Below are 15,013 nucleotides of genomic sequence, written 5' to 3' on the forward strand. Positions count from 1 at the left end.
TCCTGCCCTAGGTGTTGGTGAAGGATGCTATAAGCCAATGAGAATAATTCAGCAAACAAATTACTGGATCAGTTGGAATGAAAAAGAGAGATAACAGTGGAAAGTGATGAATAGTTTTAAACTGTTTCTTGTATGAACCTAAAAAAACTTTAGCACCTTTCTCTGCAGTAGAAAATTCTCTGGCCTCATATTTTAAAACCTATGTAAAGGTTATCTATTTGAATAACCACATAGGATTCTCCTTGTTAATTTGACTTACTGTCCTGCTAGCAACCTGTTCTGCAGGGCTTTCCCACACCCAGCCCAGGAAACCAAACCTATCTTTGAAGGTTATCTGCCCCCAACACTCTGCTCATGAATCACACCAAGCAGAAATTATTTTTTCCCATTGTTCCATTGTAGCTTTCTAGATGCTGCTTTTCCTTAGCCAGGGGTTAATTGTCACGTTCAGGTTAGTGTTGATTTATCTGGCTTTATGCATTTATGTTTTCCTAGCTTGAAAGTTCTCTGAGATGGAAGCATATAAATCATATAAATCATTTGCAGCTGAGTGTGTATTAAAGGCCTTATAGGTGACAGCGACGATAGGACAACATGTTGAGGCTGAGCAGGGAGCAGGCTCAGTCAGTTGGTAACAGATGAGATGCTGTTCTGCTTTCTTTTCCAAGCCGACTTTTTTCTCTGTTCTGCTTTTTAATACCCACGTCCATTGCACGGCTCCTGTCACTCTGGTCTGGGACGTGTGTGAGAGAAGTGACTCAGTATTATATCAACTGCATCCTATAAATGTTCCCCAGGAGATCCTGGAATTAGTCACCAGGAACACGAGCTGGTTTGGCCCAGGCTCCATCTCTGGGCAAGCACAGTGACATGGCGAGTGGGTTTGGGATGATGGCAGGTCTTTTCTTGTCTATAGGACCTTTTCATCTTGTCCCTTTCATTGAAATGGTCTTACGCCAGGGTGAGAGATGCTGCAGACATCATTGAGGAAACCCATTGTTATTTTAATGAGGCTGCATTAAACCGTGCAGGAAATTAGAAGGTCCGAGTAATTGAACTGTAGAAAATTATGGCTGGAGAAATGCGTATCTCTCCCTTCAAAATGGAATTTGTTTTGGCAGTGGCTGAGAGGGCAAAAGTGCATTTTGAGAATTGTGTATATTGTATATTTATACGGAATCATTTTTCTTCCCACTGCTACACCTTTATTTATTTATTTTCCTGAGGCAGCATATCCATTTAAAAACCTAATTTCCTCCCGGAGGAGATTTACTTGATGCCATTGCCTTCTATTACTGTCATTAGCTCAAGGTTACAGTGGTTAACAAGCTGTTTCTAGACAACTGTACTCCAGGTAGGGTCCCTTCCCAGAGCTGAAATGAATTTTCCCTCAGGTAATTTGTGGTGATATTAAATTCCAACAGAGCAGAAGTGTCCCCTTGTTCAATCTGAGAAGCACAGGATTTGGGTCTGATCTCCTTGGGGCAGGTTGCTGTTAGGGTAGCAGAGAACTTGGAGTCATCATTAAAATTTGACTATTTCCGTCCTGGCCACACTGACCATGCTGCTGCAGACCTGGGCTGAATGTAAGGAATGTGGATCTGGGTACTGCCGTTTAAAGTCCCTATTAATTGCAAAATGAGCTGGAGTCAAGGACCTCTAGGCTTGAACCAAGGTGAAGATAGGGGGTCCTTTTATTCCTTAAAGAACATCACATGGAGGCTATACACAGGCAATCTCTGTCACTTCCTCCAGGTCCTAACAGTGTCATTATCTGATAGTAAATTCAACTTGAATATCAGAAATCCATTCTTCAGAAGTTCAGACCTGTTGCTCTTACCCACTTCCAGTTCCAGTGCTGAGTTCTTTGTGTTTACTCCACGTTCCCTGTGACACTAACTAGCTTCCTTCTGAATTTCTCTCGGCATTCAGTGAAGATTTGATTACTTAACTTTGTGCCAGGCACCAAATGCTGCAGGAAATAAAGGGAACTCAGCCCAGTCTTTGACTTCCAGAAGCTTCCCGTGTAGTCGGGGAGTCGGAAAAGAAAATGTTAAGTGCTGTGATGGCAGCCAGGAAGGTCTTAGGGAAAAGGAGGAATGTCTAACTGTATCAGCATCTCCATTAGGTCCTCACAACTCACAGGGACTCTTTCTGGTCATTGTGCCCTTACGTCGGGATCCCAGGTTGTCCGCCACACAGAGTTCTGGAGTAAGACTGATCCTCAGTATCTTTGGAGTCTAGATCTACCCTTGTTTCTGTGATGTTTAAACTTGAGAACTGCCAGCAGTGAGAGGCCAGGGAAGGTGGTCAGACCGAATTCCAGGGGAGTTTGCTCTTCTTGGTGGCATCTAGCTCCTGCCTCATGGACGCTTTGGACACTCCCTGCGTTCTTCTTCCTGTATTCAGGGCCTCTCTGGCTGTTTTTCTTCCAGGTTGCCAAGAGAGTGATCTTACTGTCAGGCACCCCAGCCATGTCCCGACCTGCAGAGCTCTACACGCAGATCATTGCAGTCAAGCCAACTTTTTTCCCTCAGTTTCATGCCTTTGGACTTCGCTACTGTGATGCCAAACAGGTATTTATTCTTTCTTTCCTCCAAGCCCACCCATCCCTTGCCCTGGCTTTGAAACCTACCTTTCTGTCTGTCTTTCTCTCTCTCTTTTCCTGGTACTGGGGATCAGACCCAGGGCCTTGCACACTTGTACTCTGCCACTGAGCTACATCTCCAGGCCCTACCTTTTTGGTTGTGCTGGGTATTGAACCCAGGCTTTGCACATGCTGGGCAAGTGCTCTACCACTGAGCTACACATCCAACCTCAGTTCCTTTCTTTGGCAGTGGTATGAGTGAGCCAAGGGAAAGGGACCAGGGAACAAATCAGGATTTGAGTTCATGTTTGCCTCTAACCCCCACCTTGGAGTATTCTCAAGGGTAAGATGAAATTGATATCTCCTAGTTTCAGTGTTTGTGGTGATTCCAAGGCAGTGTTTTCTAAGAAAGGGGCCAGAAGCTAACGTGCAGGTGTGAAGCTCTGAGAGCCAGCAGCCCTGGCCTGAGCTCACAGCTCCTGCACAAGGCGTGGTGCTGGGACTGTAGAGGAAAAGTCCATGCCAGAAGTTAGCTCCAGAGAAGGACACTAAGGTGAGTTAGAGGTGAGGCCTGAGAAGAGACAAGAAAGTAGGTGAGGTGGCAAGGTTGCTTGGCATGGGAGGAATATGAAGTGAAAAAAAGCCTTATCTGTACAGAAAGGGGAAGGAGAACCTTTGAGCAGGTAGAGTAGAAGTGTGATTCCAAGATGCCTTGTGAGGGCTTTTCTCAGTGAGCCTTTGCCCATAAGTGGTGACTCAGTGCATTGCTGCCTGGTCAGTAGGCAGCAGCCTCTCATTGCTTCTATGAATACAGAGGTACCTCCACACAGCTTCGGCACAACCTCAATTTTCCAGAAATGGCAGGGGCAGCCTTGTAAACAGAAATGCATTGCACTCAATATCTCCATTTATGAATTCATGTTTTCAGACCTTAATTATTCTTATTTTGTGATCAAATCAAAATACACTGAGCCCCTGTTTGCATCAGTGACACTGATACTTGGAGAAATGGTTGTAGCTACTCACCAGCAATCTGTGAGGGCAAATCCCTTCTATGCAAGTTCATGATTGTTTGTTACATCATTATTATGATTATGATTATGATTATTTTGGTACCAGGGTTTGAACCCAGGGGCGCTTAACCATTGAGCCATATCCCCCAGACCGTTTTTTTTTTTTTTTTAATTGAGACAGGGTCTCAGTAAGTTGCTTAGGGGTCTCACTAAGTTGCTGAGGCTGGCTTTGAACTTGGGATCCTCCTGCCTCAGCCTCCTGAGTAGCTGGGATTACAGGCATGTACCACTGTGCCTGGCTGTTAGCTATATTTTAAAAATATTTTTTAAGGGGAAAAAAATTCAGATATTTAGAAAATATCCACTTACATGCAAAGTACTTACATTGTCAATTGTAGTGCTTTGACAAGTTAATTGCAAAACTGGTTGTTGAGGCAGGAAATTTCTCAAATTATTAAATGTATTTAAAAGTCATATACTTTACCAGGTGTGATAGTACATACCTGTAGTCCAGCCCTTGGAAGGCTGAGGGAGGAGGATTGCTTGAGCCCAGGAGTTCAAGATCAGCCTGGACAACAGAGTGAACAGAAAACAAACACCATACACTTCTCTAACAAAATCTGCAACTCACTTTGCCCATGGACTAATCCAGATTAGATTGCTGGTGTATAATTTTTTGTAAATATATCTTTTTAGTTGTAGGTAGACACAATACCTTATTTTATTTTTATGTGGAGCTGAGGATTGAACCCACTGCCTCACATGTTCTTGGCGAGCACTGTACAACTAAGCCACAACCCCAGTCCCTGATGTATAGTTTTCATGTGTGATTTGCAAATATTCAACTTCTAAAGCTATTTCCTTCAACTAGCTGGGTCTGTAGCTGGTGATGGAAGGAGCCAAAAGTGGGATTTGTCATTTTCCCTCTCTAGACTCTTCTTACCTGAGTTCTCATTATCAGGCCGGCCCCTGCCCAGTTTCTTGCACCAGAAACAGGGGCATCATCCGTGACCACTCCCATTCCAGTCTGCTCTCATCCCACCCCTACTTCGGAGAAGGGCAGTTAGTTCCTTTCTCTTCATCCTTCCTTACCCAGCCCCGTGTCTGGGATTAGGAAAGTTTTCAATATGAGCTTATTGGATTATGATTATTCCAATGTCCAATTTTAAATCTATCGTATTTGGAATTTTAACCTACAAGATTAAAAGGAACAACATTAAACTTAGGAGCATGATATGCAAGTTAATTATGATATCCACTTGTTCCCAGCATTTTTTTTAATGCAGTCCAAAAGGCAGGCTGCTTTTTTTCCCCTGCCAGCTTCATGCATTAAGATGGACCCATGCTGAGCTCATTTGCTGTCTCCTGGCTGTCCTAGGTATTTGCTGAGAACTTCCAGTTGATTTCAGAGGGGTGGATTTTTTTGTTTTTGTTTTGTTTTGTTTTGTTTGTTTGTTTGTTTGTTTTGTGGTACTGTGGTTGAACTGTGGACCTCACATATGCTCTGCCACTGAGCTACAGCCCGAGTCCAATTTCAGAGGTGCGTTTTTTTTTTTTTTTTAAAGAAGAAACATTTTTTTAACATACCTTTATTTAATTAATTAATGTATTTTTAAGTGGTGCTGAGGATCGAACCTAGTGCCTCCCAGGTACTCTACCACTGAGCTAGGACCCCAACCCAAGAAACAATTTCGAGTCATTTATTTCTCCACCTTTGAACATCTCTTTATTCTCTATTTCACATAGATCTACAGGACCCTACCCTGTCTCCACCATTATGGTAGACCCTCTGACCATCTGAAGCTAGCAAGCCTACCCTCTCCCCTCAGGAAGCTCACAGTCCAGGGGATTATAGAGCCAGAGGGGATGGAGCAGCTGGAAATGCAAAGCAGCAGACACACTGGCTCACCAGAGTTGTGCAGTCTGTGGAAATCAGCCCTGTCTCTAGCAATATTATTAGTGAAAGACAGGGTCTCTTATTTTATTACTGATTTTTTTTTTTCCAGTGCTGGGGATTAAACCCAGATCCTTATGCATGCTAGGCAAGTGTTCTGCTGAGCTACACTCCCAGCCAGGGTTTTTATTTTAATTGCTGACATCTTCTCTAGCCATGTGAGAGGGAATAGACATTTGAGTTCACTGCCTCCTAGGAACTACAGAATGAGGGACTCATGTTTGTAAGGGACTTCCCAGGTGCTCCCAAACCCTCTGATTTCAGCCAACCTGGCACAAGCTTGTGTTCTGGCCCCTTCTGCCAAGATGAGCCTCCATCACCCACAGCAACACCATAGTTGCATTCGCTTTGTTGTACTTGGTTGGGTGCTGAAACCCATACTGAGAAATAGTAGTTTTTAGATCCTTCTAAGTTTCATCCAATAAAGATATTACTGACATTGTTCATTGCACTGTGCAGTGGAGTCTGAAGGGCAACCTCGGGGAAGACGTATGACTCTCTTTAGTTTACAGTAATAGTCGGACAAGCCAAGGTTTTTGTCTTTTAATAAAACAAACACCGAGTTGTTGGACATTTTGTATTTGTAGCTGGCAAGGTTAGTGCCAGATTGTGGAATGATTTGTGTTCACCTCATGCCTGGCTTTTTCCTTTTCTTTTTCTCAGTTTTCTTATCTAGGGTTCATCTATCTCTAGAAGTTCTCTGAACAAAGAGCAGGTGGTGAGGAGAAGACAGTCCTGCCTTTTGCTCCTGGCCTGTGAGCAATCTAACCTGGTCTTTGTCCCCAGATGTCCTGGGGCTGGGACTACTCAGGCTCCTCCAACCTCGGAGAGCTAAAGCTCCTGCTGGAAGAAGCGATCATGCTGCGACGCCTCAAGTCCGACGTCCTTTCCCAGCTGCCAGCCAAACAGCGCAAGACGGTGGTGGTCTCCCCTGGGCGGATCAGTGCCAGGGCCAGAGCCACCCTGAATGCTGCAGCCATGGAAATGACCAAGGGCCAAACTGTGAGTGTGGGGCTGGCGAGGGATTTGGAAACAGACATGTCCACTGGGATTCCTTCCTGTAAAACACTTGCTGCACAGGATCCCAAGTTCTCTGAACTTACCTTTCCAGCACCATTTCCACTTCCCTGGACGGGAAGAGCCAGTCCAGTTTATTTCTCAGCCTGCCTGATCTGTTTTGAAAATCTCTTATTTGTGGTTTTACATGTGTGTGCATCACTGTTAACCTATGGTCATACAGATAAACCCAGAGCAGTGGCAGAAGGGTGATATGTATTTTGAATATTTCAAAAAAAGTTGGAATTTATGTTTAGTAAATTTTGAGAATGCCTTGGTGTGGTAACAGTTGTTAGAGAATTAGTCCTACACGTATTTGATACGTAGTTAACCCTCTAGTCATTCTACTTTGTGTTAGAAACACAAATGGACATTTACATAACAGAATTTTCAAACCCTCTAAACCTTTGTGTGTGTGTGTGTGTGTGTGTATGTGTATGTATGGGTGTGTGTGTTACTGGGAATTGAACCCAGGACCTTGCACATACTGGCAAGTGTTTTACCACTGAATTACATCATCAGCCCTTCTTTTTTTTTTTTTTATTTTTTTTTATTTTTTATTTTTTTACATTTACATAGGGTAATGATGTTTATTTTATTTTTCCCCTCCCCCCACCCCTCCCACCCCTCTTTTCCCTCTACACAGTCCTTCTTTCCTTCATTCTTGCCGCTCTCCTTAGCCTAACTCTAAACCTAACCCTAAACCTAATGCTAGCCCCTCCCACCCCCCATTATATGTCCTCATCCACTTATCAGCGAGATCATTCGTCCTTTAGTTTTTTGAGATTGGCTTATCTCACTTAGCATGATATTCTCCAATTTCGACCATTTGCCTACAAATGCCATAATTTTATCATTCTTCATTGCGGAGTAATATTCCATTGTATAAATATGCCACAGTTTCTTTATCCATTCATCAACTGAAGGGCATCTAGGTTGGTTCCACAATCTGGCTATGGTGAATTGAGCAGCAATGAACATTGATGTGGCTGTATCTCTGTAGTATGCTGATTTTAAGTCCTTTGGGTATAGGCCAAGGAGTAGGATAGCTGGGTCAAATGGTGTTTCCATTCCAAGCTTTCTGAGGAATCTCCACACTGCTTTCCAGAGTGGCTGCACTAATTTGCAACCCCACCAGCAATGTATGAGTGTTCCTTTTTCACCACATCCTCGCCAACACCTATTGTTGCTTGTATTCTTGATAATCGCCATTCTAATTGGGGTGAGATGAAATCTTAGGGTAGTTTTGATTTGCATTTCCCTTATTACTAGGGATGTTGAACATTTTTTCATATATCTGGTGATTACTTGTACATCTTCTTCTGTGAAGTGTCTGTTCATTTCCTTAGCCCATTTGTTGATTGGATTATTTGTATTCTTCGTGTAGAGTTTTTTGAGTTCTTTATAGATTCTGGAAATTAGCGCTCTATCTGAGGTATGGTTGGCAAAGATATTCTCCCACTCTGTAGGCTCTCTCTTCACATTTCTGATAGTTTCCTTTGCTGAGAGAAAGCTTTTTAGTTTGAATCTATCCCAGTTGTTTATTCTTGCTTTTATTTCTTGTGCTATGGGAGTCCTGTTAAGGAAATCTGATCCTGAGCCAACAAGTTGAAGATTTGGACCTACTTTTTCTTCTATAAGATGCAGGGTCTCTGGTCTGATTCCGAGGTCCTTGATCCATTTTGAGTTGAGTTTTGTGTAGGGTGAGAGATAGGGGTTTAATTTCATTCTATTGCATATGGTTTTCCAGTTTTCCCAGCACCATTTGTTGAAGAGGCTATCTTTTCTCCATTGCATATTGTTGGAACCTTTGTCTAGTATGAGAAAATTGTATTTATTTGGGTTTGTGTCCATGTCCTCTATTCTGTACCATTGATCTACCTGTCTATTTTGGTACCAATACCATGCCGTTTTTGTTACTATTGCTTTGTAGTAGAGTTGAAGATCTGGTATTGCAATACCCCCTGCTTCGCTCTTGCTACTGAGGATTGCTTTAGCTATTCTAGGTTTTTTATTCTTCCAGATGAATTTCATAATTGCTTGCTCTATTTCTGCAAGGTACATCATTGGGATTTTAATTGGAATTGCATTGAATCTGTATAGAACTTTAGGTAGTATAGCCATTTTGACAATATTAATTCTGCCTATCCAGGAACATGGGAGATCTTTCCATCTTCTAAGGTTTTCTTGAATTTCTTTCTTTAGTGTTCTGTAGTTCTCATTGTAGAGGTCTTTCACCTCTTTTGTGAGATTGATTCCCAAGTATTTTATTTTTTTCCGATGCTATTGTGAATGGGGTAGTTTTCCTAATTTCTCTTTCTGAAGATTCATCACTTATGTATAAAAATGCATTGGATTTATGAGCATTGATCTTGTAACCTGCTACTTTACTGAATTCACTTATGAGTTCTAAAAGTTTCCTGGTGGAATTTCCAGGTTCCTCTAAATATATAATCATGTCATCAGCGAACAGGGATAGTTTGAGTTCTTCTTTTCCTATTCGTATCCCTTTAATTTCTTTGGTTTGTCTGATTGCTCTGGCTAGAGTCTCAAGGACGATGTTGAATAGAAGCAGTGAAAGAGGGCATCCCTGCCTTGTTCCAGTTTTTAGGGGGAACGCTTTCAGTTTTTCACCATTTAGAATGATATTAGCCATGGGCTTAGCGTAGATTGCCTTTATAATGTTTAGGAATGTTCCCACTACCCCAATTTTTTCTAGTGTTTTGAGCATGAAGGGATGCTGTATTTTATCAAATGCTTTTTCTGCATCTATTGAAATAATCATGTGATTCTTAACTTTAAGTCTGTTGATATGGTGAATGACATTTATTGATTTCCGAATGTTGAACCAACCTTGCATTCCTGGGATAAAACCCACTTGATCGTGGTGCACTATCTTTTTAATATATATTTGTATGCGATTTGCTAAAATTTTGTTGAGAATTTTTGCATCGATATTCATTAAGGATATTGGTCTGAAATTTTCTTTCCTCGATGTGTCTCTGTCTGGTTTAGGTATCAGGGTGATATTGGCTTCATAGAACGAGTTTGGTAGGGTTCTCTCCTCTTCTATTTCATGGAATAGTTTGAGAAGTATTGGAATGAGCTCTTCTTTAAAGGTTTTGTAGAACTCGGCTGAGAACCCATCTGGTCCTGGACTTTTCTTTGTTGGTAGGCTTTTGATGACCTCTTCTATTTCATTGCTTGAAATTGGTTTATTTAAGTTGTGTATGTCCTCCTCGTTCAGTTTAGGTAGTTCATATGTCTCTAGAAATTTGTTGATGTCTTCGAGGTTTTCTGTTTTGTTGGAGTATAAATTTTCGAAATAGCTTCTAATTATGTTTTGTATTTCACTCGTGTCTGTTGTGATGTTTCCTTGTTCATTCCGAATTTTAGTAATTTGAGTTTTCTCCCTCTTTCTCTTTGTTAGTGTGGCTAAGGGTTTATCAATTTTATTTATTTTTTCAAAGAACCAACTATTTATTTTGTTAATTTTTCCAATTGTTTCTTTTGTTTCGATTTCGTTGATTTCGGCTCTGATTTTAACTATTTCCTGTCTTCTACTACTTTTGGTATTGGTCTGCTCTTCTTTTTCTAGTGCTTTGAGCTGTAGTGTTAAGTTGTTTATTTGTTGATTTCTACTTCTTTTTTTGAATGCACCCCATGAAAGAAATCTTCCTCTAAGTACTGCTTTCATAGTGTCCCAGAGATTTTGATATGATGTGTCTTTGTTCTCGTTTACTTCTAAGAATTTTTTTATTTCCCTCCTGATGTCTTCTGTTATCCATTCATCATATAATAGTGTATTATTTAGTCTCCAGGTATTGGAGAAGTTTCTGTTTTTTATTCTGTCATTTATTTCTAATTTCAATCCATTATGATCTGATAGAGTACAAGGTAGTATCTCTATCTTCTTGTATTTGCTAACAGTAGCTTTGTGGCATAAAATATGGTCTATTTTAGAGAAGGATCCATGTGCTGCTGAGAAGAAAGTGTATTCGTTCTTTGTTGGATGGTATATTCTATATATGTCCGTTAAGTCTAAATTGCTGATTGTGTTGTTGAGATCTGTAGTTTCTTTATTCAATTTTTGTTTGGACGATCTATCCAGTGGTGAGAGAGGTGTGTTAAAATCGCCTAGTATTATTGTGTTATGGTCTATTTGAATTCTGTAATTGAGAAGGATTTGTTTGACGTACGTGGATGAGCCAATGTTCGGGGCATAGATATTTATGATTGTTATGTCTTGCTGATTTATGCTTCCCTTAAGCAGCATGTAATGTCCTTCTTTATCCCTTCTGATTAGTTTTGGTTTGAAGTCCACATTATCTGAGATGAGGATGGATACTCCAGCTTTTTTGCTGTGTCCGTGTGCATGGTATGTTTTTCCCCATCCTTTCACCTTTAGTCTATGGGTGTCTCTTTCTATGAGGTGAGTCTCTTGCAGGCAGCATATTGTTGGATTTTTCTTTTTAATCCAATCTGCCAGTCTGTGTCTTTTGATTGATGAATTCAGGCCATTAACATTCAGGGTTATTATTGTGATATGATTTGTATTCCCAGTCAATTGACTCATATTTGTTTTTGACATGATTTGGTTTCTCCTTTATTTGGCTATTCCTTTAGGCTAGCGCCTCCTGTTGCTGATTTGCATCGTTGTTTTTCATCTCTTCCTCATGGAATATTTTGCTGAGAATGTTCTGTAATGCTGGCTTTCTTTTTGTAAATTCCTTTAGCTTTTGTTTATCATGGAAGGATCTTATTTCATCGTCAAATTTGAAGGTAAGTTTTGCTGGGTATAAGATTCTTGGTTGGCATCGTTTTCTTTCAGGGCTTGGTATATGTTGTTCCAGGCCCTTCTAGCTTTTAGGGTCTGGATTGAAAAATCTGCTGATATTCTTATTGGTTTTCCTCTGAATGTAATTTGATTCTTTTCTCTCACGGCCTTTAAAATTCTGTCTTTATTTTGTATGTTAGGTATTTTCATAATAATGTGCCTTGGTGTGGGTCTGTTGTAATTTTGTATGTTTGGAGTTCTATAAGCCTCTTGTACTTGGTTTTCCATTTCATTCTTCAGATTTGGGAAATTTTCTGTTATTATTTCATTGAATAGATTGTTCATTCCTTTGGTTTGTTTCTCTAAGCCTTCCTCAATCCCAATAATTCTTAAATTTGGCCTTTTCATGATATCCCATAATTCTTTTAGATTCTGTTCATGATTTCTTACCATCTTTTCTGTTTGGCCAACTTTGCTTTCAAGATTAAATAATTTGTCTTCAATGTCTGAGGTTCTCTCTTCCACATGTTCTATCCTATTGGTTATGCTTTCTATGGAGTTTTTAACTTGGTTTATTGTTTCCTTCATTTCAAGGATTTCAGTTTGGTTTTTTTTCAGTATCTCTAACTCTTTATTGAAATGATCTCTTGCTTCCCGTATTTGGTCTTTTAACTGTTGATTGGTGCGATCATTTAATGCCTGCATTTGCTCTTTCATCTCCTCCTTCAATGCCTGCATTTGCTCTTTCATCTCCTCATTAGCTTCCCTGATCGTTTTAATTACGTACATTCTGAACTCCCTTTCTGACATTTCTTCTGTTGTGCTGTCATTGGGTTTTATTGATGTAGTATCTAGGTTTGTTTGGGACATTTTCTTCCCTTGTTTTCTCATATTGGTCAGTTGTCAGTGGGACCCTGAGATATTGCAGTTTTCCGCTACTGGCTTATAGTGTCCTGGTAGATTTCCAGTGTATCACCTCCCAGCCTTCAGTAGCCAGATGTCTTGGAGGAATCTGATAAAGCAGCTCATCCGAAGAAAACTGCCCCTAGCCCCCTACTGGTTCCACGGTTTGGAACTGGCTCTGTGCGGAAATGCTCTCACTGTGGGTCTGCGCCGTGCAGCTGGCCGTGTGGGAGGAGCCCACTGCCGGAGTGTGGAAGGCTACCTTGGGAAGACTCTAGCTGCCCTGCCCAGCTCCAATAAGCCACCTCTATCTGGGCCTGCCACCCAGGCCGAGCTTTACCCAGTGGGCAGACTCACCTGTGGCTCTATTTCAGTCCGAGTCTCTCAATGCCTCCCCTTCTTAACTCCAGGGTTCTGGAGCGACTAGGGGTGCAGTCTCCCTCTAGGCCGCCATCTTGGATCGCCCCGTGAAGAGAGCCTGCAGCCGGAGTGGGCAGAGCCGCCTGAAGAGGTCTCTGGCTGCCCTGCCCTAATCCCAGAGGCTGCTTGCTGATCGCGGCTCTCCACTGGTTCGTTGCCGGAGTACGTTGCGCTGCACTGGCTCCGGGACTCGGAGCTTGTTCTGGTCAGAAAGGCTCTCACTAGCGGGCCAGTTCCGTTCCGAGAACCTGGAGAAGCTGGCTGTGTGGGCGGGGCCCACCGCTGGAGTGCGCAGGGCTGCCTGTGAATGACTCTAGCTGCCCTGCCCGGCTCCGATAAGCCACCTCTATCTGGGCCTGCCACCCTGGCCGAGCTTTACCCAGTGGGCAGACTCACCCGTGGCTCTATTTCAGTCCGAGTCTCTCAATGCCTCCCCTTCTTAACTCCTGGGTTCTGGAGCGACCGGGGGTGCAGTCTCCCTCTAGGCCGCCATCTTGGATGGCCTCGTGAAGAGAGCCTGCAGCCGGAGTGGGCAGAGCCGCCTGAAGAGGTCTCTGGCTGCCCTGCCCTAATCCCAGAGGCTGCCTGCGGATCGCGGCTCTCCGCTGGTTCGTTGCCGGAGTACGCTGCGCTGCAGGGGCTCCGGGACTCGGAGCTTGTTCTGGTCAGAAAGGCTCTCACTAGCGGGCCAGTTCCGTTCCGAGAACCTGGAGAAGCTGGCTGTCATCAGCCCTTCTTAAATTTTATTTCAAGACAAGGTCTGACGAAATACTGCCCAGACTGGACTTGAACTTGTGGTCCTCTGCCTCAACCGCCCAAGTAGCTGGGATGCAGGAGTGTGCTAAGACTTTAAACTTTAATCCTACTTATATACAGCTATTTATGATAGGAAGTTGACACCCCCATTTTTCAGAGAAGGAGAACAGCTCACAGAGGCTGCAGTTTGCCTACGGTCTCACGGCTGCTCCACAGCAGCACCAAGGCTAGAACCAAGTCTTTTACCCTGTGATTAGGGCCCTTCCCACTGTAGTGTTTCATCTTTTCAAAATACTTTTATTTCGTCTCCAGTGTCACACTTTACTAAGTGCTATGTTATCCATACTTCTTTCATTTCTGTCCTCTTGGGATAAAACTTTGTAATTTTCATTGGCAAGAAAGTAACGATAATGTATAATTTTTGACATAATCACAAAGCATTACTTGGGCTTGATATTGCTCCATACAAAGAAACTTAAACACAGATGAGATCTCAGCCCTCTGGGATATTACAAAGGAAATAAGAATGACAGCAAATAATATGTGTGATGTTTTAGTGTTATTTTATCAGGTCATGGGCAAAACTAACTGTTTTAAGAAACGATAGGATAGAAGATGCGCTCGTAAATTGTCACACCATTTAATTTATGCTGTGTTACATATGATAATCTGGATGGTCCCAAGGAAATGAGCAAGCATAATCTCCTTGCTGTGAAGTTTTCAAAGTTCAGAAGAACTGACATGGACATGTAGAACTGTGTTCTCAAATTATATTTCAGTAGAACCAGGTACTGTATTGCTAAAATCAATCTTGGAGGTCCTTTCCTGATTGAGATAAAAATTCAGTGAATGGGGACTGGGAATGTAGCTCACTGGTAGAGTGCTTGCCTGGTATGCATGAAGCCCTGGGTTCAATCCCAAGCACTGCAAAAAAGAAAGAAAATAAGAAAAAAATTTAGTGCGTGGAATTTTTTTCTCAATTTTTTTCTTGTACAGTTATATTATTATTCTTATTTTTTACTTTACCACTGATCTACATCCCCAGTCCTTTTTATTTTTTTATTTTGAGACAGAGTCTTGCTAAATTGCTCAGTTGGTTAGGGCCTTCCTAAGTTGCCCAGGCTGGCCTCAAATTTTCAATCCTCCTGCCTCAGCCTCCAGAGTCACTGGGATTATAGGCATGTGCCACCACACCCACCTATCACAGTAAGTCTATTATATTAATGGAAAAAATTTCAAAAAAATTCAGACATGAGCTGATGTGAAGATCTGAATAGTTAAAAAATGCTGTCGTTTGCTAGTAAAGTTGCTCCTTTTGTATGTGGGGATGAAGGAAGTCTATCTGTGTTTTTTGGGAATCCCCAGAAAATACCCTTGCTTGTACCTGGCCCACCTCCTAAGCCAGTTTGGGAACAGCCACTGTAGACAACTAAAAAAGCAATTAGTGAACATTTGAATCAAGAAGGAAAGTTGCATTTACTAGCTGGGAAGCATTGTGTATTACAGCCAAGATGAAAAAGAAAAACACAAGCATTGGGAATTCTGTA

The 15,013-nt window shown here is 42.0% G+C and overlaps 1 protein-coding gene across 4 annotated transcripts in view; it reads left to right on the plus strand.

Annotated features, from left to right (window-relative positions):
* Positions 1-15,013, plus strand: part of Smarcal1 (SWI/SNF related, matrix associated, actin dependent regulator of chromatin, subfamily a like 1) — a 66,939-nt gene that overhangs the window by 27,680 nt on the left and 24,246 nt on the right. For all 4 annotated transcript variants that reach the window (XR_007107699.1, XM_047544658.1, XM_047544655.1 and 1 more), the window contains 2 exons: positions 2,436-2,576; positions 6,341-6,556. Coding sequence is in view for 3 of the 4 variants with exons in the window: in XM_047544658.1 (XP_047400614.1) it covers positions 2,436-2,576; positions 6,341-6,556 (357 nt within the window). In the remaining variant the exon portion in view is untranslated. The remainder of the gene's footprint in view (positions 1-2,435; positions 2,577-6,340; positions 6,557-15,013) is intronic.

The sequence above is a fragment of the Sciurus carolinensis genome, chromosome 3, assembly GCF_902686445.1.
Source record: "Sciurus carolinensis chromosome 3, mSciCar1.2, whole genome shotgun sequence".
Classification (NCBI taxonomy): domain Eukaryota; kingdom Metazoa; phylum Chordata; class Mammalia; order Rodentia; family Sciuridae; genus Sciurus; species Sciurus carolinensis.